General features: G+C 38.2%; 1 protein-coding gene across 15 annotated transcripts in view; it reads left to right on the top strand.

Moving 5' to 3' along the window:
* ppfia1 (PTPRF interacting protein alpha 1) overlaps positions 1-23,297 on the top strand; it is a 42,597-nt gene that overhangs the window by 15,063 nt on the left and 4,237 nt on the right. For 2 of the 15 annotated variants that reach the window (XM_088610920.1, XM_088610934.1), the window contains exons 3-27: positions 358-459; positions 1,269-1,433; positions 2,130-2,204; positions 3,226-3,327; positions 4,489-4,710; positions 5,023-5,169; positions 6,291-6,425; positions 8,177-8,260; positions 8,791-8,922; positions 9,147-9,209; positions 9,593-9,675; positions 9,863-10,019; positions 10,708-10,931; positions 12,012-12,249; positions 12,622-12,741; positions 13,572-13,601; positions 14,029-14,159; positions 15,305-15,477; positions 16,044-16,134; positions 16,555-16,566; positions 17,977-18,058; positions 18,471-18,671; positions 19,627-19,689; positions 21,854-21,880; positions 22,776-22,951. In XM_088610920.1, the coding sequence (XP_088467046.1) occupies positions 358-459; positions 1,269-1,433; positions 2,130-2,204; positions 3,226-3,327; positions 4,489-4,710; positions 5,023-5,169; positions 6,291-6,425; positions 8,177-8,260; positions 8,791-8,922; positions 9,147-9,209; positions 9,593-9,675; positions 9,863-10,019; positions 10,708-10,931; positions 12,012-12,249; positions 12,622-12,741; positions 13,572-13,601; positions 14,029-14,159; positions 15,305-15,477; positions 16,044-16,134; positions 16,555-16,566; positions 17,977-18,058; positions 18,471-18,671; positions 19,627-19,689; positions 21,854-21,880; positions 22,776-22,951 (3,035 nt within the window). The remainder of the gene's footprint in view (positions 1-357; positions 460-1,268; positions 1,434-2,129; positions 2,205-3,225; positions 3,328-4,488; positions 4,711-5,022; positions 5,170-6,290; positions 6,426-8,176; positions 8,261-8,790; positions 8,923-9,146; positions 9,210-9,592; positions 9,676-9,862; positions 10,020-10,707; positions 10,932-12,011; positions 12,250-12,621; positions 12,742-13,571; positions 13,602-14,028; positions 14,160-15,304; positions 15,478-16,043; positions 16,135-16,554; positions 16,567-17,976; positions 18,059-18,470; positions 18,672-19,626; positions 19,690-21,853; positions 21,881-22,775; positions 22,952-23,297) is intronic. The other 13 variants (XM_088610921.1, XM_088610927.1, XM_088610931.1 and 10 more) reach the window with 13 other exon arrangements.

The raw sequence follows: 23,297 nt of genomic DNA, 5'->3' as shown, positions 1-23,297 counted from the left end.
GGTTTCTGTGGCCTTCGTAATTGTTTAAAGAGACCTTGATAATTGTTCAGTAACTAGGCTATCTTGGTTAAATCCGTCCATTTGGGGGGAAAAGCAGCAAGAAGCAGACAGTCCACAGATTTTCTTGGCACTCTCTGTACATGATAATGCAAAAAATAACATTTTAACCCTATTTCTAATCACAGCTTTCAGATCTTATTTCCACCTGAGAAATATGCCCATACTTGTTTGTATTTAGCTTTTTTTCTTAGAAATGCCTTTTAAAATACTACTGTAGGGGTGGTCTCTTCTAGACTTAGCTTTTGCAGTTTTGTAGCTTCTCAACTTGACTATCTGTGGTCCATTTTGTGCTTTCAGGAGTTTGCAGCACTTACTAAAGAACTTAATGTATGCAGAGAACAACTACTTGAACGAGAAGAAGAAATTTCTGAATTGAAAGCTGAAAGAAACAACACACGGGTCAGTAACTGCTTGTAAACTTTAACCAGGCCATGCAGTCAGCTTTTCATACAATAGGAAGTTTAAAGATGAATGCCTGCATGGATTAACCTTGAACTGATCATGAACTTGGCTTAATGAGTGTGGGTATGATTTGATGCATGTTCATCAATTTTGATTAGACATTCCATGGTAAAGGTTAAATGATGATCATAAGACATTCTAGGCACTTTGTATTCAGTCACCTTTGCTGACATGTCTTAAGAGACCGGTATCCTAAGCATGGATTTTGTCTGGTCTGAAAATATCGGAGGAAGATATAATTGGATTCCATCTGAAGCCAATCTTGGATTGACAGGAAGTTCTGGTGATCTACGAAGACGGTCTGGGACCCATTTGGAAAGGGGGACTTGGGTGGGCAGTTCTGAGAAAAACCTAGCTACTAATTAGAGTATGGTAACTGTTGTGTGGATTGAAGACCTCTGCTTCAGCACTGTTCTTCAAGCACTTTTTGTTTACATACATACAGGAGCTATTTAAATATCCCAGTGTATTTAAGTATCCCATAATGTGTAGGAAGTGAAGCTTTGCTGGCACTTAAATTGCAGTTGTGTAGGAAGGCTTTTTATACAGCTTCTGGTGCTGCCCTTCAGCTTAATTTAGTAGGTTTTATTTCGGGTCACTGGAGTTTTTATCCTCTTTTTACCGTGCATATAAAAATGAAAATCATGATAACAGATTTTGGAAGTCACTGTTCTGGCCACTGGTAGCGTCCTCATGTATTTTAAATCCTGTTTGTGTGGCCTTTGTTTTTTATTTGGTTTTTGCAGCTGCTTTTAGAACACTTGGAGTGCCTTGTCTCCAGGCACGAGCGCTCTCTCAGAATGACGGTAGTGAAAAGACAAGCACAGTCTCCAGCAGGGGTATCCAGTGAAGTGGAAGTCCTCAAAGCACTAAAGTCTTTATTTGAACACCACAAAGCTTTAGATGAAAAGGTAATTCATGGCTTGATCTATATTGTATAAACCCCTTATTTGGTTATAAGAAGCAATAGCTTCTTCCTGATAATATGTATGGGGTTTGTGGTGGATGTTAATATAATTTTGATGTGGTTTCAGTTATAAGTAACGTTAAACAGTTTCAAATACATTCAGGAAAAAAGCTCTGCAGTATTAAATAGTTTTTTAAAATTCTATGACCTTTTTATTTTTGTATGTATAGCATATTTTCCAGTTTGAAATATATTCTTTTATTTTAACCTTTACTACATGTTAATTTATGTGGTTGTGAATTATTTGTCCTTTTATCTTCCCTGTGGGGAAAACTTTTTATGGTACATGGATTAGATGGCCAATTTAACCATGGAGGAAAATGGGAAAATGTCAGTCTTGATGTCATTCATAGCTTCTATTGAATTATGTTCTTGAAAAAAATAGCATTTAAAATTTGGAATATGATTATAGTAGTCACTAATTCGATTTTAGTTTACATTGATGTGTTGAGGTATTAGCTTTTGTTTTTTTTCCCAGTTACTGTCCTTGTAATCCAAATCTATGAGTTTTTATGTCTTGTGACCAGCTTCTGCTTCATGCAGCAGTTTTTGTTTCCTCCCATGTTTTTCTTCCTTCATGCAATCTAGTACATGGTTAACAGTCTCTTTGCTTTGGCTTGTTAACATGTTTCCTGTCCAGGTAAGGGAAAGATTGCGTGTTGCATTAGAGAGATGTAGTGCATTGGAAGAACAGCTGGCGTCTTCACACAAAGAAGTAAGTGCCTGATCTTAATCACTCGCTTTAGTATTATCTGTAAATTTGATTTTTAGGATGAACAAATCGTTTTAATGTGTGTATACACTGGGACTGATTATGTTGCTCTTAATAATATTGTTTACATTTGTTACTACACAGTAATTAAGAATAATCAGACCTCGTCAGAAACATGTTGCTAATAAGCGCACTTACCTGTATGACCACTAGAAATCCACCCATAGGTTGAAAAATACAATTCATGATGATCTAGTTTAGCCAGTTTTCTTTTCTTTTTATGATCTGCTAATCGGTTCTAGTTTTTCCTTTATCTGGCACAACATCTTCATTTTATTTGGAGGTGTTCTGCTGCAGCATTGTAACTGAAGTCAGTTTTCTCTGCAGCCTGCTGTCCTGTTTCTTTGCTTTTAAATTTACAAGGCAAACAGCACTGTTTAAAACTCAGTTTGCATAGATTCTATCAAATGCAACACACCCTTAATTCATAGAGCTGTAGAGCAGGTAGAAGGATTAGAGAGTGATAAAGAATTAAAAGAATACAGGAATATTCCCTGGATCATACTCTGTAATAACAATTGAGGCTTACGTAATGGATTCAGAAGAATTATATACAAACGTCCTGATATCTTGGCATGTCGGATTTTGTGGCGGGATATTGTGAAACAATTTGGGCTATATAAAGGATTTTGACCAAGGAAGTAATAGTGTAACCACATTTTGAATAGTAATGCCATCTCTCTTTCTCACGTGTGTGCCAGCTGAAGATTTTAACTGGTGGTTTAGTGAAATTGCCTTGTACGTTCAGCATCCCAACACATAACTGTGGTGCGAATTGCGGTTACAGACTTCACAAAGAGACTTTAAAAACACTAGCAGTTCCTAATATACTATGTCTTTTAAAGAAAACCCTGTTGGTCTTTTTCCAACCTTACCAGTGATAAAATTTACAGTGTTATACTTGTAAATTATACTTTTTAAATTTCTTTTTTCATAACTCGAATGCATTTTTGTTGAATCACAGCTGATGATTTTAAGGGAGCAGAACAGCCAGAAGAAAGTATTTGTCGATGGAACAGTAGAGTTAAACCATGATGCTGAAAATACACCAAGCACAAATGGAAAGGTAAGGTTCTAATATTTCCATTTAAAACTCATTGCACTTTAAAGTTTATTTTCTGTTTTTTCTCACCATTTTTAATTGTTCTGCACTGTCAGATTTTGAGAAATAATAATCCTTGCAAAAGCAGTGATGGTTAGTAATAGACCTTAAAACATCTGTAACACCTGGTGATGAGCATTTTTAGTTTAGACGGATTTAGCTGTTCAGTGTGTTCAGTTTGATAAACTGTAAGACAGTTGAGTGTGATTATTGAACAAGCTATGGAAATCTTTGTTAGATCACCGCGGACCATCTTCAGTGTGGTAAAAGAAAAGCCTTGATGCTCAGTGCAGTAAGTTTAATGCAAGTGTAATGCAAGTTTGGTGTCAGTTGGTGACCATTACTACCCTGCTGACTACCTTTTTGTAAAATTGGGAACAAGAGCTTTTGTAAGAAAATACATTAATTTTGCATTCTTATGAATTTCTGCTGGGCTAAAATAATGCCTTGCATGAGTAGAAACAGTCCTAATATAGACGATAATATAGAACTAGGAAGAGCCCCTAAATGGGATTGATCTGTGGGGAACAGATAAGAACTTGTTAATGTGTTTTTGCTCCCTCTACTGGCAGTAATGTCATTTAAAGATTAAAATTAACAACGTAGCCGAAGTGTGTCAATGGGTCATATAGAAATTAGTTCAATATAGTCTGAGCTCCTTCCCTACTTAATCCTTGAGTTCAACATATATGTACCTTTTTAATTTGTAAATGTTAGGTTCTGTCTACCCAGAACAACCACTATGCCTAATCCAGGGTACTGGGTTCAGTGTAAAAATTGGTGGGTGTTACATTGGGGCAGCAGTGTGGCATAATGGCTGGTATTCTGGACTCCAGACCAGAGGGCTGGTCAAATCCTGGATAGGATTTCTCCAGTGAATACTCTGATGTAAAAATGAATACTCTCCAAGTCATCATTCTGAATAAGCATAGCTCCATTGACTTATTTTGTCCAGTCAAAAAAAATGACTAAAGTGTCTATGTTTCTTGGATGGCAAGCAGTCCTTATGCTGGGGTTGTAGCTGTCTTATTAATTTGGACAAACAAAGTGGGGTGGGGAGGGGTGTGTAAAAATTAATTTCCCGGTAAAGGAAATTAAGCATTATTTGTTTCTGTTTTCATGCAGAGATCATCAGATGAATCTCTGAACCACGAGGAAGATCTTGCTAAAGTCCTAGAGCTTCAAGAAATAATAGACAGGCAGAGCAAAGAACTCAGTCAAATGAAGGAGAGACTAGCATCTCTCTCAAGCAAAGTGGTGGAACTGGAAGAAGATCTGGATACAGCTCGCAAGGATCTCATCAAATCTGAAGAAATGAACACTAAGTTTCAGAGAGATATCAGAGAGGTAAAACATTGTCTATTTGTTTTAAAGAATTAAAGTAGAATTCAAAACTTTAAAATAAATGGTGGCAGAAGGGTGTTATAAAGTTAAAAAGCATTTAGAAGAATTCTGAAATCTTAATAAGGTGTAGAATTGTTACACTTTTGTTAAATGTTAAACAGGCGTTTTGTATTTTTTTGTAAGATTTGAGCAACAATTAGAATGTATGTACTCTTTTTTTTTTTTATATGCTGTGATTTTGTTGTTTGCAAATGTGCATGGTTCTTTCCTGCACCTTATCAACATTGCAGATTTTTTTTGTCTTTGAATCAACAGTCCATGGCCCAGAAGGAAGATATGGAAGAGAGAATCACAACGCTTGAAAAACGCTACCTCGCTGCACAACGTGAAGCCACATCTGTACATGATCTCAATGACAAACTTGAAAATGAAATTGCTAACAAAGAGGCGATGTTCAGACAGGTGATTAAAACATCATTTTGCTTTAGATCCCTCCGCCGCTCTGCTCAAGTTAACTTTTCACTTATTTCATGTACTGTAGGCTGCCTACTGTGGGTGGGATTTATCACCCTTGATAAAAACTGTAGGGAAAGCATGATTTTAGTTAAGTTGTGAGCCTCTTCCTGTGGACTTCAGAGCGTTGTGTGATACACTTTAGAGTTCCACCATTAATTGGCTGCTTAATCCGAGTTGCTGTTTCTGTTGGAGTAATTCTAAGTGCAGCACAAAACTGAAAAGAAAGCACCACAATCAGGCAGAACAAAACAGGGCACCCAGGAATTAAGGGGGGGGGGGGGATAGAAAATGCAGGTATCGGCAGCTCTTTTTTGCTTAGTTTGCAAAGCTGTCTTTCCTGCTACACTTAAAGGAATAAAAAGGCATGCTAAAATGTTTGCTGTAAACTTCTTAGCAAACGAAGAATTAAATATGCTATTTAGTAAACAATTAGTGTACAGAAAAAAGTTTCTTTAAACTATGAAATCTGTTATTTTCTCTGTTTAAGGCCGATGTTGCGTGCTAATCGGTGGAAAATGGTGTCAGAATTTGCAGAGAGCTCTACTGACAGTTTCCATTGAAAGCAGGAAAGGCCTGTGGTGTGTTGGCAATAATTGTAGGTGTTAGGATCCAGTAAATGCATTCAAGCAGTTTCAAAACGTTTATGAAAGCAGTTTCTGAATAATCTGCTCAATGCAATATTTGTTTAAGATGCTCGCAAAATCACAGAGACTAGCCATGAGACTGTATCAGACTTTGCACCCAAATTCCCAATGAATGGTGCATTGTGAGAAGACTTTTCAGCGACTGTCCCAGAGAAAAATATTGGCTTTATTTTTAAACCACACTGAGTAATGAAAAGTCCCCAAAGTGTCCGTTTTAAGCAAGGTTTTATTTATCATAATATAAATTAATCTCCATTGACTGCATAGTTACCGACATTAAAATTCTATATGAACGGGGAGAAAATTAAGTAAGTGCTCCTGCAAATGGAGCCTCTTCTCAATCCGAAGTATTTTATTTTTCCTCTAGGAAACGTCTTCAAATCAGGGCCTTAACACAGCAAACCATTACGTTTGTGTTTGCAGAGCGAAGAGAAGAGCCGGCAGTTACAGGAGAGGTTAGAATTGGCTGAACAAAAACTCCAGCAAACGATGAGGAAAGCAGAGACTTTACCAGAGGTAGAAGCCGAACTAGCCCAGAGAGTGGCAGCACTTACCAAGGTGAGTCATTGGAGCACTATTCTTTAAAATAGAGTTTTACCTCACTTTAAGAGGATTAAATACTTGCTTGTACTTTTGTTTTGCCCCTACCTCTTGTTTCTGACCCCTGGGAGGTGACATTTATTTTGCCATACCATTTCTACTCCCTCAAAATAAAATAAAGAATCCAGAGTGATTAAAAAGCCACATTTCCCTTCTGTCACTTGATGAAAACCAGGTGGAATATCACAATTTAAAAATACCTTTACCTTAAAACACAAAACTATTTTTCGTACAAGATATGCAATACAGCAGTGAATGCTATGAATGGACTTCTGATTTTATCCAGGTATGATTGTCGGGTATCGAGAGCCTTGAGATTTAAAACTTTCTTCATTTGTTTGAACATTAAGGTGTTCTGAATGATGCTAAGAGTAGTCCTAAGAAGTAATTGTTGCTGTTATTTCATGACTGAGCTGGTACATGTTCTTTGCATGGAGTCTAATGCTTAAACTATTGTAACATTTTAGAATATAAATTGTTACACAACAATATTTGCTGGAGCTGGTGTAATATGCATGGACTAATATACTAACTTTCATGTACTTTGAGCATCTTCCTGTCTTGTAACTAAATCTGCAGTCCATTGTCAGTGTGTAGCTTAAAGATTCTGCTTATTTTAGAAGTTGTTTTTAAATGCATCCCAGTTCCTTAGTACTGGATCAATTTTAATTCATTCCTTTTTGAGAGGCATTAATCTCCACCATGATTTGTCATCTTGTTAAAAGATTTTAAAGATTAGAAAAACATTTCTGAGCAGATTACCTCATCTTAATATCCCATGTTTTGGAATTTCATTAAAATGTTGAATCTTTTCTTGTAAACTGTTTGAAAAAAAGTACTTTTCCAGAAATACTAGTGTTTTATGCATTTTCTCAAATTAGGCTTGGATTAAAGCCACCCCACCCCCCCACTGTGCACCACAAAAAGTGTAATAAATGGCAATCTGTGGAAAATGTATTTGCGTGGCAATCATCCCAGACCTACAGTGATCCATTTGCTTTTGGTTTTTCTGTCCTTAAATTCAAGCTTTAGTTCTATTAAAGCTTGTCTGAACTCTTCTTGTATTCCTGGTCTGTGCTATATACACTGACCCTTTCTGGCTTCTGTAGTTTGATCCCGCTGTGTCTGGAGACTCTGGGGTTAAAGAAGCTAAGTTGCTGGAACTTGCTTCAATGCTGAGGAAGGTAGATGATGTCCAGATACCCTGCTTGCCTGCTGCTTGCTGCTTTTCCCCCTTTTTTTCCGTAATCCGAACCATAACAGGAAGTGTGCCAACCCACTTACACAGAGGTTCAGGAAATGTCTGTCAATCTGCGGCATACAAAATTTGACATGGATAAAATTACTGTTTAAGCATGGGCTGTTTTTTTTTTCTTCCTTTTTAAATAATTTCAGATGCAAGACAGTTATTTCAGCAGGGAATCCAGAACTGAAGAACAGATGGGTAGAGTCTAGTTCGTCCAAAAGATTCTGGACTCTGATGTATTTTTGAAAAAATTGCATTCCTTCACCTCTGTCTCATTTCAACTAATTTGACATGTTTAAATGCTGACTAAATAATGCGTTTTAAAGCCAGGTTTTATGTTTTGCACTGCACATCCAGTACAGAGCTTGTTTCATGCTTCTAGTGCATTGTGCTTGTGCCCTGGCCTGTTTTCCGTGGGCTGGAGCAGTCAGAAGCTCAAACCAGTGCTGTGTTTTATTGGCAGGCGGAAGAGAGACATGGGAATATAGAGGAGCGACTACGGCAGATGGAGGCGCAACTGGAGGAGAAGAACCAGGAGCTGCAGAGGGTAAGCGATAGGCCAATCACCTTTGAAAAGAAGCCCAAACACTCAATTTCCTTGAGGAAACATGCATGCTTCCAGTCTTGCTTGGCTATGGAGTTATTAAAATAAATAATTTGGTGAACATGGCCCTGCACTTTTTTTTTCTGTGTTTTTTTGTAGCAGTGGATGGGTTAGTTTTGATAATGACTGAAACGTACTTTTGCAATGATGGAAGAAATTGGTATAATTTCAACAGTTGGGTGCATAGAGATTTCATACACGGTACTTAGAGGAGAGCAGTATGAGATTAATTGTTTGTGGTCATGTGAGTTATTGAGATTAAGTTATATATATTCCATCAATGATGGATTTACTATAAACTGAGGTTCTGTAGAATGCCAATTAAGCAAGGATTAGTGTAGTTTAAAATTCAACATAACCTTAATTTATAGTACATTTATTATTAGTAGAAAAGATACAAAAACTTTTTTCCTTCTTAGTTTTGATCTTTTTTTATTTTCTCGGGAGTTCAGTTTTTTTTTCTGATTTTCTAGGCACGCCAGAGAGAAAAGATGAATGAAGAGCACAATAAACGGTTATCAGAGACTGTGGATAAACTGCTTTCTGAATCAAATGAGAGATTACAGCTCCATCTAAAGGAGAGAATGTCTGCTTTGGAAGACAAGGTAGAAACTGCCAAATCTCATTCTATAGGACATTTGCAGAGGTCTGTTTAACCAGTAGGGTCACTTGAAACATGCCCTTAGGAACAGATACTGCTCATTAAAACCTAAAGAGAAAATATTTCCAAAAGTCATTGACTCCTAAAAAACAATTTTAGATTTGTGTGTAACTTAACTGTAACAGTGATTATTTGTGAGTACATTAGTATTTTTGTGTTATTATTTAGAATGCACTCCTTCGTGATCTGGAGCACACTAAAAAACTCATTGAAGAAGCACATCATGAGAAGGTACTTGATATCTTGCTGCAAGAACGTTTTCTGAGCTTTCTGTCTTTGAATGCCTTGCTTTCTGCCTTTGAATTCTACATACTGTTTTTATTTAGAGCTTCTGTAAGTTGGGGTCATTTTGTAGCATTAAGATTTTCACACAGTGCCTTGTTTAAATGTCCTTAATCTGACTTTTGTGTAATTCTCATTCTTTCTGATTTCACAGTGGGACTAAATCCAGGAACTAAAAAAAAGTATTTTTTTTTTTCCCCCCTGAGATATGGAATTGTTCAGACAAGTTATTACCCAGGAACAGTTACATGGCATAATGTACAATGAAAATATAGCCAATGTCAAATTTAAAGTTAAGTAACTTTTACAACTATGATTTTTCTGACTCTTAGGAGCAACTTCTTATTGAAATAGAAACTATGAGGGCTGAAAATGAGCAATCAAGAGCAAGAGGCACTTCATCGCTGCATCATGGGTGAGAGACAACATTCATAAATCCTTGCTGTGAGATCCTTTGAGGGATAAAAAGTGCTCTATAAATGCACTTTATTACTATTCCCTATTTTTCATTGGAGCAGCTCTCTGACAGAAATACCAATACCAAATCTACAAAGTTGGTGTCGTGTGTTCCCTCTGAAAATGCCCCTATGCTTGTGTCTTAGCCGACCCCACCTTGGCAGCACACCTGACTTCAGGTATCCTGTATCGGCTTCCTCTATGATGGACAGTCACGCGGATCACTACAGCACAGCCATGGTGCTGAGACGCCCCCAGAAGGGACGCCTGACAGCTCTCCGAGACGAGCCCTCGAAGGTGAGGGTCTGCTCAAAAGGCTCGCTCTTTAAAAAGTGAAAAAATTACATTTAATACACGCTTTTTTAATATTGTCTGTTGCTATAAAACAAATAGCCCCTTGGGGATAATAAAAACTCTCTCTTAAAGTATTAGAAAATAAGACCTATAGTCTTGAATGAATAAATACACTTCTGTTTTTTTTTTTCATTTATTTATTAATTTTGTGACCTGTATCTTGGCTTAAATGAAGACAAGAGTTCATTGATCTTCTGTTTGAAATGTTACAACAAACAAGTGAAAATTATTGTTTTACGTTTTTCCCTTTGCTTTCTTGTGGGACCTCAGAAGCAAGTAAGTCATATATGGAATAATTAAACACTGTAAAGATATTAGTCACATTGTATTAAATGTTCGTAAGTTTCCAGCCCCTTCATTCCAGGAACTTGGCCCAGACCTTTTTTTTTAAATGAGAAGAAAGAGGTAAAGTGAGGTGTTATCTGCTTGTAAATAGAAACTCCTTTTGGTTTTGTATTATGTTCAGGGCAGTTTATCGTATTTGATGCCTCCTTGGGCAATAATAATCTGCTTTGTAACACATACTGCTGAGTTGTTCATATTGTGAGATTCTCTGCATGTCTTAGTCTGAATTCGACTTCAAAAGGCCACCTCGGAGCCTGTTTAAATGACCTGCTGTGCTTTTCTGCGTTATAAGGTACAGACCCTAAATGAGCAGGAGTGGGAAAGAGTGCAGCAGGCCAACGTCCTGGCGAACGTGGCACAGGCCTTCGAGAGCGATGCGGACATGTCCGACGTGGAGGACGACAGGGAGACCATCTTCAGCTCCGTCGATCTCCTTTCCCCCAGTGGCCAAGCCGATGCACAGACGCTGGCTCTGATGCTGCAAGAGCAATTGGATGCCATCAACAATGAAATCAGGCATGACCGCTTTAGTAATGCTAAATGGATTCCAGACCACTTTAAGCAGGAGAGCAGCACTCACACAGGAGCTCACATTAGGCATTATGTCAGCAGCTCAAGAGGAAAATTAAAAAATAAAAATGCTTCACCAAGTGAATCAACAGGGATATTTAGGTAGATTTTTTCAAGCCCCAAGTGGAATTTTGCCATTATACTTGGTTTAGCACCCCTTATCTTTCGAATAGTGCCACGGGAACGTCAGGGGCCAAGCAAATTCTGGTCCAAGGAGGGAAGTACCACCTACTGATTCACTAAAACCACTTCCAGCAGCAACCTGGTTATCTTTACAGGTCTCATTATTGACCAGACCGCTATGCTCTGACAAGATAAGTCAGTCTTTCAAAGTCAGTAACCCTTTTAAAGAATTCCCACCAGTTGTACATTTTTCATTGCCAGATGTGTTTTAGAAGATTGGTCACACGACAATTTACATCTATTATTTAGTAAAAAGAAAGATACAAACGATTTACGTACAGATATTGGGTACTACACAGTACTACACAGAGGTAGTCAAAATTTTTTATGTATAACACTTTTTTTAGTCAGATTCTCTTGTCTTTATAATACACCTGTGATTGTCATTTGAATGCTGAAAAATACTTTCTCAAAACCCTTACATCCTAGACCTCACGTTGCAGAATGAGCAAAGAGAACACCTGACGAAAAGACATTAAAGTTGAATCTTGGCTTTAAATTAAGCTTTAAATTTTAGTTTGCTGTTTTGTAAGCCCATGTTTGTTTTCTACAATTTTGAGTTGTCATTTTATTGTTGCATCAGACCCATCATCGATTCTTGGTTAAGAACAGGGGATAGGGATCAGAGAAATTCTTGTCAGGTCAGAGCTGGGCAGTCCAGTTGCCCAGCTCACACCCTCACTGGGACCCGTAAGGAATTGAATTTTGGACCCTGGCATTACAAGGTGCCATGTTCAGGCAGTCTGTGCTGCCCAGCACTCTCGTCTTTTGGATCTACTTGTCGCTGAGCGTCTTCAGAAAGGAGCTGTTTCCAGCCGCTCACAGCTGAGCCTCTGTTTTCAGGATGATCCAGGAGGAGAAGGAGACGACGGCCCAGCGGGCCGAGGAGATCGAGAGCCGGGTGGGCAGTGGGAGTTTAGACAATCTCGGCGGCAGGTTCAGGTCCATGGGCTCCATCATCCCGCCCTACACTGGCTCGTCTCTGGGAGGCTCCTCTCCCCCCGGCAGTGGGCACTCCACCCCTCGGCGAGTCCCACGCAGCCCGGCCCGGGAGGTGGACCGGCTCGGCGTCATGACCCTGGTGCGTTCACCCAGCCCTTTCGTGTGTGTGCGGTGGTGTTGAAGCGTGAGCTGCGCTTGTTTTAGGCTAAGGAGCTCATTTTTATCTTTAACATTTGTTGCTGCATGAGAAATGGGAGTTATTTTCCTTAAACTGTTTGCTTATCAAGTGATCCTTTTTCTGTTCTGTGGCAGTAAGCATTCTTTCATAGATGTGTACTTTTTGTATCTCTGACTCCCTTGAAATATTGCAGCATTGTTTTAGATTTTGGTTTTCCGAGAACAGTACTTTTTAACATGCTGTTTGTTCCTTGCCTTGTTTCTCTAAAAAAAAAAGAAAAAAAGAGCTGTAATACCATTAAACCATTTTTGTTCCTTTTTGTTTTGTTTGTAGCCCACATCCCATGATACATATGTAATCCAGACCTCACTGCCCCATCAGAATGTAGTTTATTCTTCGAGCCCCTGTCCTAGTTCAGTCCTACCATATTGTGATTCTCCACACAGCTGTCAGGTACAGATGAATCTAGCAATGTGTGGAAACTTGGGGTCATATTTGTACAAAGGGTATTCATATTTTCTTCATCAGCATAAAGCTCAGAATTGCAGGCCTACAAGCAGAGCCAAAGCTCTGATATCCTCTGATCTCTTCCAGACGCTTTTTTGTTTGTGTGCTATTTTTACCACGAGCTGTTTTTTTGCAAGATTCTTTTTTCTCCATTAGAACTACGGTGCCCACTTTTCCCCCGGACTTTCAATCTTTTTTTCCTGTGTGTGTTTTGTTTGATGGGATTGAAGAGGAAATGGCCTGTTATCTTTAGCATGAAACTTTCTTATTTGAAGGACGGCCTCCCAATGAATATTTACATTGGAAATGCCAAAACAGGGCTCTCACTTGATTGAATAAATTAAAATAAACTACTTTTATTTTCTCCATTTCATTCTGTTTTTCATTAGTAGCATACTACATAGGGCCATTAATTCAAAATTGGAAATGTTGGGGTTTAAGATGGTTACCTCAGTGCGAATGTGACCCCCAGATTATACCAGCAAAAGTGCTTGTTGGTTGTCCCAGGAGAATGATATTCTGTCTGACCGCTGTCCAAGTCTTCTGTTGTATCACTTACACTTTCACGTCTTGATCAACATGTTTAAATCACTACTTATATTCAAAACGTTGAATATGATTTCTCAGATTTAGTTATTGAACTTTTTACAACTTTTTAGTTTTTGAGGATCTACCATATTGCTTTCCATTTTTCTTTGTTTTCCTCTGCATGATTGTAGACTTTACTGTCGATTTTTGTGCTAACTCCTCTTCCCTTTCTTGCACGCTTCCATCAGCCTAGTGATTTACGGAAACTCCGTAGGAAGGTAAAAATTATGCCTGGACTGGGTCTATAATTAATACAAAAATGCAGGGTTGCATCCAAGATTTTTATACATTGCAGCTGTATGAAGTTACAGTTCCTGTTCTGCTCTTAGAAATATTAAGAAATGTAGTTAAATCTGCTCATATGTGAATTATCTTGTTTTTTTTGTTAACTTACCATGGCATAATTGAAAAATTGAAAAGAAATGAAGATTAACAGATCAAATTAAGTCACCACCTTTTTTCCAGCTCTCAACCAAACACACCAGAACTGTACGGGAAAAGCCTGCTTTTAGTGTAGTCTAAACATACAGTTTTGTTCCAAAAATACTTTTGACTTGCCACCTTTTTCTCTTTGGGGATACTCCATATTCTTTCTATTGCCTTATGATATAGAGTGCAGTTATATGGGTCTTTTTCTTTTTTTAGTCTGCAGGATCACAAGACGACAAGGCTACAATCAAGTGTGAGACATCCCCTCCTTCAACCCCGAGGTCCATGCGATTAAATAAGGGTGCCATTCATGCAGCCAGTCATGAAGACATCAGGGATATTCGGAGGTAACTGCAACAAACATGTCTGAAGTGGAGGTAGGCTGGGAAGTTGTCCTACCTTCACGAAAGAAGCACAATGGGAATTAAGGAACAAGTAATAGGTTTATTTCATGCTGAAAAGAGAAAAAAGAAAATGCAACGTTTCGGCTGTGGAGCCGCCTTCTTTACACCCGAAGAAGGCTCCACAGCCGAAACGTTGTGTTTTCTTTCTTCTCTTTTCAGTTTGGTTTAAACTTATTGACGCAGTATTGACTTACTGACGCAGCTACCCACCTGAACTTCTGGGGGAATTAGTGTACTAGAGGCAATAAGAGAATGTTGCTGGCATACAAGCGATGTATGACGGGTTCCATTTGGGTATTGGTCAAGGTATTGCTCATATTTTAAAAAAGAAAAAAAATCCAGTCTGTATAAAATGGATTTTATTTCGAAAATGACTATAATTACAAAAGAAGAAAATTGTCTCCACAAAAAACAAAATCAGCCAGAGTGAGAGGCAGGTTTCATTCCTCCAACGTGGCCACAGAAGGAGACCAGTGAGAGGAGGTACATTACCCAGAATGGGCCAGGCTGTCACTCAAAGGAATATTTATAAGGCAAATAGGCGAGATCACTGCAGAGCTCTACATACACAGACGCAGGAGAGTGACTACAAATAACAGGCCATTTTGTAGGTAAAAATACGTACAGTATCATGTGAAACGCATATCATGTCACATTCAATAGCTTGTGCACCGTTTTTCCATTGTTTCTTGCCTTTATCACAGTTGCCAGAAGCACAGCTAACTACAGCCTGCACGGAGTGTGCTCTAGGTGTTTATACCTGGCCTCTATGCATTTCGCAGATAGACATTCTGCTTTTATGCAGGCATTTTTTGAGTAATTAAAATAATGGGAAAGGATAAAGAGAACTAAGGCAAATCAGTGCTAAGAGAACTACTGTTGTACATCTGTATAATTTGATCTAAGCATCAGAGCCTTGTGCGCCTGGTGCCAAGTTTGCAATGATGGGTGATCACCATTGTCCCAAGGGAAGTTTTAACATCGCTCTCAGAAATGTTCAGTCTGGGACTGCAAATTTTCTGCTTCATGGTGGTGGATGGCTCCATCATTCACAGGTGAAAAGGGAATCTAAAAAAAGCTATTTGCAGTTCAACAGGTTCCCAAGATGGCCAGGGCAGTAACCCCAGCAGCAGCAACAGCAGCCAAGACTCCCTGAACAAAGCTCCCAAGAAAAAGAGCATCAAATCCTCCATTGGCCGATTGTTTGGCAAGAAAGAAAAGGGTCGTCCTGGCCCACCTGGTAAAGAGTCAACAGGACAAGGTTTGTTGACTGACTACTTTTAACTCTGACCATCTCTATATTGTGAAGCTAAGAAATTGAATTAAATCTGTTAAGGCACACTGCTCATTATTTTGTCCTATTAGGTCATTTGTGACTCTGTTGTTAACATCAGTTTATTTTTCCTTAGATGCACATGATTCAAAAATTAAGCCAAACTTGAGTCTGTTCAATGTTAATTGAACTGCAAACCTATAGTGTGTTTTTTTTAATTATTTGTTATTGTCAGTGCTAGGTTTTGAAGAGTCATCAGGATTTCATTTAAATGCCTCAAAATGTAGATGTTAGTCATTCTTCAACAATGATTGTTTTTCTCATATACTTCATTTACTTTTTTACTACAAGATTGCTTACAGTTTACTATCCTGATAAATGAAATGTTGCATTAATGGTTCCCTCAAATATTATAATTATAATTGCTTACACTTATATAGCGCTTTTCTGGACACTCCACTCAAAGCGCTTTACAGTTAATGGGGACTCCCCTCCACCACAATCATTTTTTAGCGGTGCTAATATGAACTGTAATTTCAATCCTGTAAACACAGCAGGCACTCCGGAAGCTGAGAATTCTCCACAAGATGCCTTAGGACTTAAACTTGGAGGACAGGTGGAAAAAAATAGGAAGCTACAGAAAAAGTATGTGACTTTTCTTTCATCATTCATGTTTTTGCATGATTTTGATAATGGTTAGCACCTGATTAAACACATTGCCTTGTATGCATATCACGTGCCTCTAGACAGTGTCTTGCATTCACTTCTTGCAAACATTCATGGCAACAAAATTGTTCATTTGATTTTTTTTAAATACTTCATTCTGTGTTTGAATTGATTTATTTTATTCCCATGTAATTTTTCTTGTTGATTTGATTTTATGATAATTCTATATTGATGTCCATTGCAGTGGATGTTTAAAACTCATTCATTTAACTGAATCATTGTCATTTTAATTAAACACTTTATTTAGCTCTTATTAGTTTGCTTTTACCAACTTTGTTTTGCCTTTTTATTTTCTGACTTCCCCTTTTTTCATCCTTTTCTTTCATATCATATATATAGTGCAAAATCAGGGTAAGTTCATTTATTCATGGTTTTACCCCTCATTAATGCTGTGGATGCTATATTAACCCTTCATTCTGTAATATAGGGTGCAGTTTGCTTGGAATGCTTTACTAGCTTAAGTTTTGTTCTTTGTCTTGACTTGACTGTTTCCAAGTGTATTTTGTATATTCCAGTTACAAAGGAGCAAACACCTCTAAAGTTTGTAAAGCATCTTGTTGCAGTCATAATACCACATTCCTTTTTTGGCACGGATCTGAAACAATTTGCAAACTAAAAGGATGTCTACTATTTTGTTGATCGACCGCATATTTAATTTTAGTGGTTACACTGAATTTTCTTTTTCGTCAAGAATGCTTTTAAGCTGACGCGGAGAATAAGTATTCCAGTAAAATGTTAACAAGATGCCGTTTTTGAGAAAGATTGCTCTAACAATAGTAATTTATCCTTGTTTTAGTATGGGGTTATAGATTAGCAGATGTGGAGCATGTTTTGAGGGTTCATTTCCATTGTGCATTATAAAAATTGAGGACCATTCCTAGAGCTAAATTGTAAGATCGTTTCAAAAAAGGACTATTCATTAAAGTGAACTGCTCTGTAATGGTTCTAGTTTTTCAAGTCTGGAGTAGAGAGTATACACTTATTGACCACTGTTTACATGTGAAGTGTATTGCTTTTTCAGATACTTGTCATACTTTGCTCATACTTGGGATTAAACCCTGCAGACAATTAAAGCTGTTAACATTATACATTTCTTAAAATTAGAACCTTACAGGTAGAAGTCTGCTCTTTAAAACTAGAAAGAATTGACTTCATTGAAGGCAACACTTTCTAGTTATGTTTTATCTGTTTTATCTCTATATATCCATTAAACTGCTTGTGACATGTTTTGTACTTGCTACGGTGGTGTCCTGGGTTTCTGCTGTTTGTTGGGCTCTCTTGAGTGTTATTTACTAACAATATAATAAGGCTGTTAAACCTCTTGAATGGCTGTACTTATTGAAAAGCTTCAATTAACCCATTGACACCAGGGCTATGCTTAACTGCAATGTGCACTTCCAAACATTTTCAGGATTATTAGTTTTTAAGATCAGTTTTAACAGATGCATGGACAAAACTGTATTTGTGGACACTTTGTGTTTTAGCCGTGGCAGAAATCTGCACCATAACATGCACTTTGCATTAAAGTTAGAAGAGGTAATGTTTGAAAGCACATGGTTGTGTATTTTTAGGAATTTGGAATGTAAGTGGACTTCCTTTTCAGAATATTTAAGTTAAATCTAAATAACTTCATTAGAATTCCACTTGTTTTTATGATGGAGAGTTCAGAATATGTGCTAGGTGAAGGAGTATTGCTTTAATCGGGCATTATGTGCATCTCTGTTATGAACACAGATGTTCTAACTCCTTTTAACCCTACAGGCACGAACTGCTGGAGGAGGCTCGCAGGCAGGGCTTACCCTTTGCACAGTGGGATGGCCCAACTGTTGTTGTATGGTTGGAGGTAAGACGAGTCCTGGCACTTTGAGTACATGGACTTTGAGTACATGAACTCTCGTTGTGGTTCTTTTTATACGCAGTGAGCTTAGATCTAAAGGATTCCAGAAAAGAGTAGGAACATTGAACAGGGAGTATGGAACAAGCTACCCAGCCACGCTGTAGAAGTTGATACCCTAGTTTCTTTCAAGCAACAGATGGATGAGATCCGGGGATCAATTAAATACTACCAAACAGGCTAGATGAGCCAACTGGCCTCTTCTTGTTTGTGACCTTTTTTTATGAATGACATGTAGAGCATTCTGCATTTTTCTTCAGGAGGTTTTCTTGTTTGTGTTTTTAACTGTAGTTAATTTGGGGAATTTTGTGACCGAGTGACGATACGCTCACGTCTTGGTTTTTTTTCCTTCTCTGCTCAGCTCTGGGTGGGGATGCCAGCCTGGTACGTGGCAGCTTGCAGAGCCAACGTTAAAAGTGGTGCTATAATGTCGGCACTGTCCGACACCGAGATCCAGCGGGAGATAGGGATCAGCAACCCTCTGCACAGATTAAAGCTGCGCCTTGCTATTCAGGAGATCATGTCTTTGACGAGCCCTTCTGCACCCCCGACATCCAGAACGGTAAGCTCTCTGCGACAGCCCATTGCCATCTATTCCCCAGGTCGCTGAGACATTTAAGAATTTGGACAAGTGCTTTAAGGGGTGATAGAAAATATCCTAGTCTGAATGATTTCTTAGATGTAAAAATATACTTCTGGAACAATGGTTTCAAGCCTGCACCTGTGGTTTTTTAGCTGAATACCCCTTTTAACAGTACACAGTTGCTTAGTCCCTGCTATTTGCTTCTTCCCAATTGCTCCTTCGTAGGCTCCAGGCAGCCCTGCAGATACTCATTCATCAGCACAGGACAGCAAAGTGCATCTCACTTCATGGCCCATTAAGTCATTGAACTGGCTATTCGTATAGAATAGATCTCCTGTATTTCCCTTAAACTAGAGCCCCTTTGATAATTACAGGTGTTTTCAGGAGATGATGTACATGGAATATAAGTGTTTTCTAATGTGCACATATTAAACATTTTAAAATGACACTGTTTTTTAATGTCAAGTGTTGACAGTTTTTTTACATTTGATCAAATTGCTAAAACTTGTTCAGTCACTATAACCAATATTGGTTTTGTTCTGTAATGTGAAAAATGACTTAATTGTGGTTTGTGCTATTAAAAACATATGAACTTTTTGGGAAGGAGGGCAAGACTTGGATTCCAGACTTAAATTTATTTTTTGAAAATAGTCAAAACGGCCAGCTCATGGCAAACTGTTAATGACCCTTAATCATTGCATGTTTTAAATAACACGATCTGTTGAATTTCAAATAAATCTTTCAGCATGATGCACTACACACACTAGTATGTTCTAAGCCAATGAGTTTGCTTAGATTTTCACAGAATTGCTTGTGCCAGTGCTTGCTATTAATTAACGTACCTTGTGCTTCAATATTCTGCCACCTTTCCTTTTTATTTCTGCTTTCCTCACAATGGATTGTGATTGTCACTCACTGTGGGTCATGTGATTAGTCCACGGGGAATGTGTGGGTTACACACGAAGAAATGGAAAATCTTGCAGCCACACCTCAGACGGTTAGTTCTTGCACTGCTGTCTTCTCCATTTTCAGCACTTTTGACTTTCCACTTATCTGTTCTGTGGGCTTGTGTATCCATCTCAAGTGTACCTTTACTAATCAGGAGGGATTCTTCTTGCAGGTAAAGTCGCAAGAAAAAGTTTGTGAACCCTTTGGGATTTTTTGCATTAGTCATACAAATCTGGTCTGATTTTCTACTAAGTCACAATAATAGACACACAATCTGCTTAAACTAATAACACACAAACAATTGTACTACTTGTCAGTACTGAACAAGTCATTTAAAGGTTCACAGTCTAGGTTGGGGGGAAAAAGTATGTGAACCTCTAGGCTAATGACTTCTCCAAAAGCTAATTGGAGTCAGGTGTTCTAATCAATGAGATGAGATTGGAGGTGTGGGTTGGAGGTGCCCTGTCCTATAAAAAAGGCACACACAGGTTGGTTACTGACAGAGTGTGCTCTTCTCAAGAAAGAGCTGTTTATTTGAACCATGCCCCAATCAAAAGAAATATCAGAGGACCTTAGGGTAGAGATGCATAAAGCTGGAAAAGGCTACAAAAGCAGTTCCAAAGGCCTGGGTGTTCATCAATCCACAGTAAGACAAATTGTCTACAAATGGAGGAAATTCAGTACTGTTCCCACTTTCCCTAGGAGTGGGCATCCTGCAAAGATCACGGCAAGAGCACAGCGTACAATGCTGAAGGAAGTAAAAAAAAAACCCTAGGGTAACAGCAGGAATCTCTTGGACTTGCCAAAGTCTCTGTTCATGTTCGGTGTTTTTCTTATAGTGGCCACAAGAATGGTGTTAATGGAAGGACACCACGGAGGAAACCACTGCTCTCAAAAAATAAACATTGCAACATGTCTCAAGCTTGCAAAAGACCACCTTTAATGTTCCACAACACTTCTGGGACAGTGTTATGTGGACGGATGAGACAAAAGTTGAACTCTTTGGCAGAAACACGCAACGCTATGTTTGGAGAAAAAAAAGCACTGCGCACCAACACCAAGACCTCATCCAAATGGTGAAGGGAGCATCATGGTTTGGGGCTGCTTTGCTGCCTCAGGGCCTAGACAGCTTGCTATCATAGAGGGAACAATGAATTCAAAATTGTATCAAGAACTTTTTCAAGAGAATGTCAGGGTAGTGGTCCGTCACATGAAGATTAATAGAAGCTGGATGATGCAACAAGACAATGACCCGAAACAGGAGTAAATCAGCAACAGAATGGCTTAAACAGAAGAAAATCCGTGTTCTGGAATGGCCAAGTCAGAGTCCAGACCTCAACCCAATTGAGATGTTGTGGCATGACCTGAAGAGAACTGTTCACGCAAGGAATCCCAGTAATATCAACGAACTGAAACAGTTTTGGAAGGATCAATGGTCTAACATTCCTCCTACCTGTTGTGCAAGACTCATCAGCAGCTACAGTAAACATTTGCTGCTATAGGAGGTTCTACCAGTTACTGAATACTAGGATTCACATACTTTTTCCAGCCTGGACTGTGAATGTCTAAACGATGTTCAATATTGACAAGAAGTAGAATTGTTTGTGTTATTAGTTCAAGCAGATTGTGGTTGTCTATTTTGATTTAGTTGAAGATCAGACCACATTTTTAAGAGTAATTAATGCAGAAATCCAGGTAATTACAAAGGGTTCACAAATGTGTGCATATAACATGAGACCATTTCTCCTTTGCCTAGGAAATCTTCTCCTTTTCAAATGGTAGTTAAATTGTGCCCTACTTGTCTTTAATATTTTCAGTAATATAGAATAATAAAAGTGTGATTTCAGGAGTTCCTTAAATTTTGTGTGCAAGTCAGACCTTTTAACAAATATTTCTAATGACATATCCAGAAATATCTCTATGTTGATAACTGGAAACTGTAGAACTTCATTTTTCAAGCTTCAGCCATGCAGTTGCATTAGAAAAGGATATTGTCATGCTGATTGGGGATATGGATTCTCTCAAGCAGAGCACATGCCTTTAAAAGAAAGAAGAAACAATTGCAACTAACTTTTTAATTATTCTTGTCCTGGGATCTGGGGCTACTTCACCTTTCTTTACTTGACCACAATGGATTTTTTTTTTACTAAGCACTGACAATCTACTAACACTTCTTAATTTTCTCTTTGCACTTCTAACAATGCTAACAACAGGAGGATGAGGAGGGCAGCTGGGCCCAGGTTTGCAATTTTTATGTCTATGTGCTGTAGACTTCTAAATGTTGTAAATTATGACTAATTTTGGAGGAAAGGTATTGAAGGGAGCCAAGCAGTAAAAGCTTCCCTACTCTCAGTTCCCTGGTTTCTAATCTTGCCCTTTTTATGAAAACTTTGTCTTCCAGAACTTGTAGGAAGTCTGAAGTCATATATCTGTTTCTATTAATGACTACAATTAAATCCAGCATCCTAGCTAGTGAAGTTGGAGCTGGTTAATAACCAAACTTCTACTTAGTACCTACAAGAATCTAGAAATTCTTCCTGTTGCCTCTTAGGATGACTAGACACATTAAAGATTTGCACCAAAGATGTACCATTCTAGTTTCCTGATCATTTAATACCAGGATGTACTTTAAAATTAAGCAAACGTCTGGCCTGTTGATCTTGATCACATTTATGGAATAGATTAATTTGTAAACTTCTGTGAATGTGCCACACAATCCACTAAAACAGGGACATATGAGGGTCGTAAATCTTCAGATATATTTGAAAAAAACATACCATTTTACCTACTGTATTTCTGCAAGAAAAGTGTCCATAAAGAACTCCGTAGTGAACATCTGTGGGGGAAAAAAGTAAAAAAAAAAAAAAACCTCTTACATTTGCTGAAAAGGTAGTCAGGACATAACAGCATGTGCTGCTGAGCCATGGATCTGATTCTGAATGGCAGCCTTAACCCTGAATACTTACGAAACTATTTCAGTTTTTGAGAAAATTCTGAGATTATTAAAGAGTGTTTTGTAGTTTCAAGCATATCATGGCCACATGCAAAATATTGGAATGGCTAGCAAAAAGAATCATAGTGTTATTTAAGTATCTTTTTAAAACAATGAATTCACCCTAGACCTTGTTTTTGTAGACACTAGCGTATGGGGATATGAATCACGAATGGATTGGCAATGAATGGCTTCCCAGCCTGGGACTGCCTCAGTATCGGAGCTACTTCATGGAGTGCCTTGTTGACGCTAGAATGCTTGACCACTTAACAAAGAAGGATCTGCGTGGCCAGCTAAAAATGGTAGATAGTTTTCACAGGTGAGGAGATGCATTGTGGATTTGGATTGAATGAGCATTTAAACCAGGTGGATTTTTTCAAATAGTTTACTAGGGTGATGAATTTACAGTGCTGGAAATGTAATTATTCTGTGAATTACAGTCCAAAATAGAACATTTAAAAAACAAAAACAAAGTTGTGTTACAGTATTACCTCAATTGCTTGGTTTTTGTTAATGGGGAAATTAAGAAATGCACTGACCATCAAAAATGAATGTGCACTGTATAGACTAATCTAAGGAGTTGATATGAAAGACTACAAGCTCCCTCTGGTGTCAATATAAAACGGAATAAAAAACTTTGGATATATGTGAAAAATTGAGCAAAT

This window comes from Lepisosteus platostomus, chromosome 18 (genome assembly GCF_059453375.1).
Source record: "Lepisosteus platostomus isolate fLepPlt1 chromosome 18, fLepPlt1.hap1, whole genome shotgun sequence".
Taxonomy (NCBI): domain Eukaryota; kingdom Metazoa; phylum Chordata; class Actinopteri; order Semionotiformes; family Lepisosteidae; genus Lepisosteus; species Lepisosteus platostomus.
The sequence above is the reverse complement of the archived record's forward strand: the minus strand, read 5'-3'. Positions and strand labels throughout refer to the sequence as shown.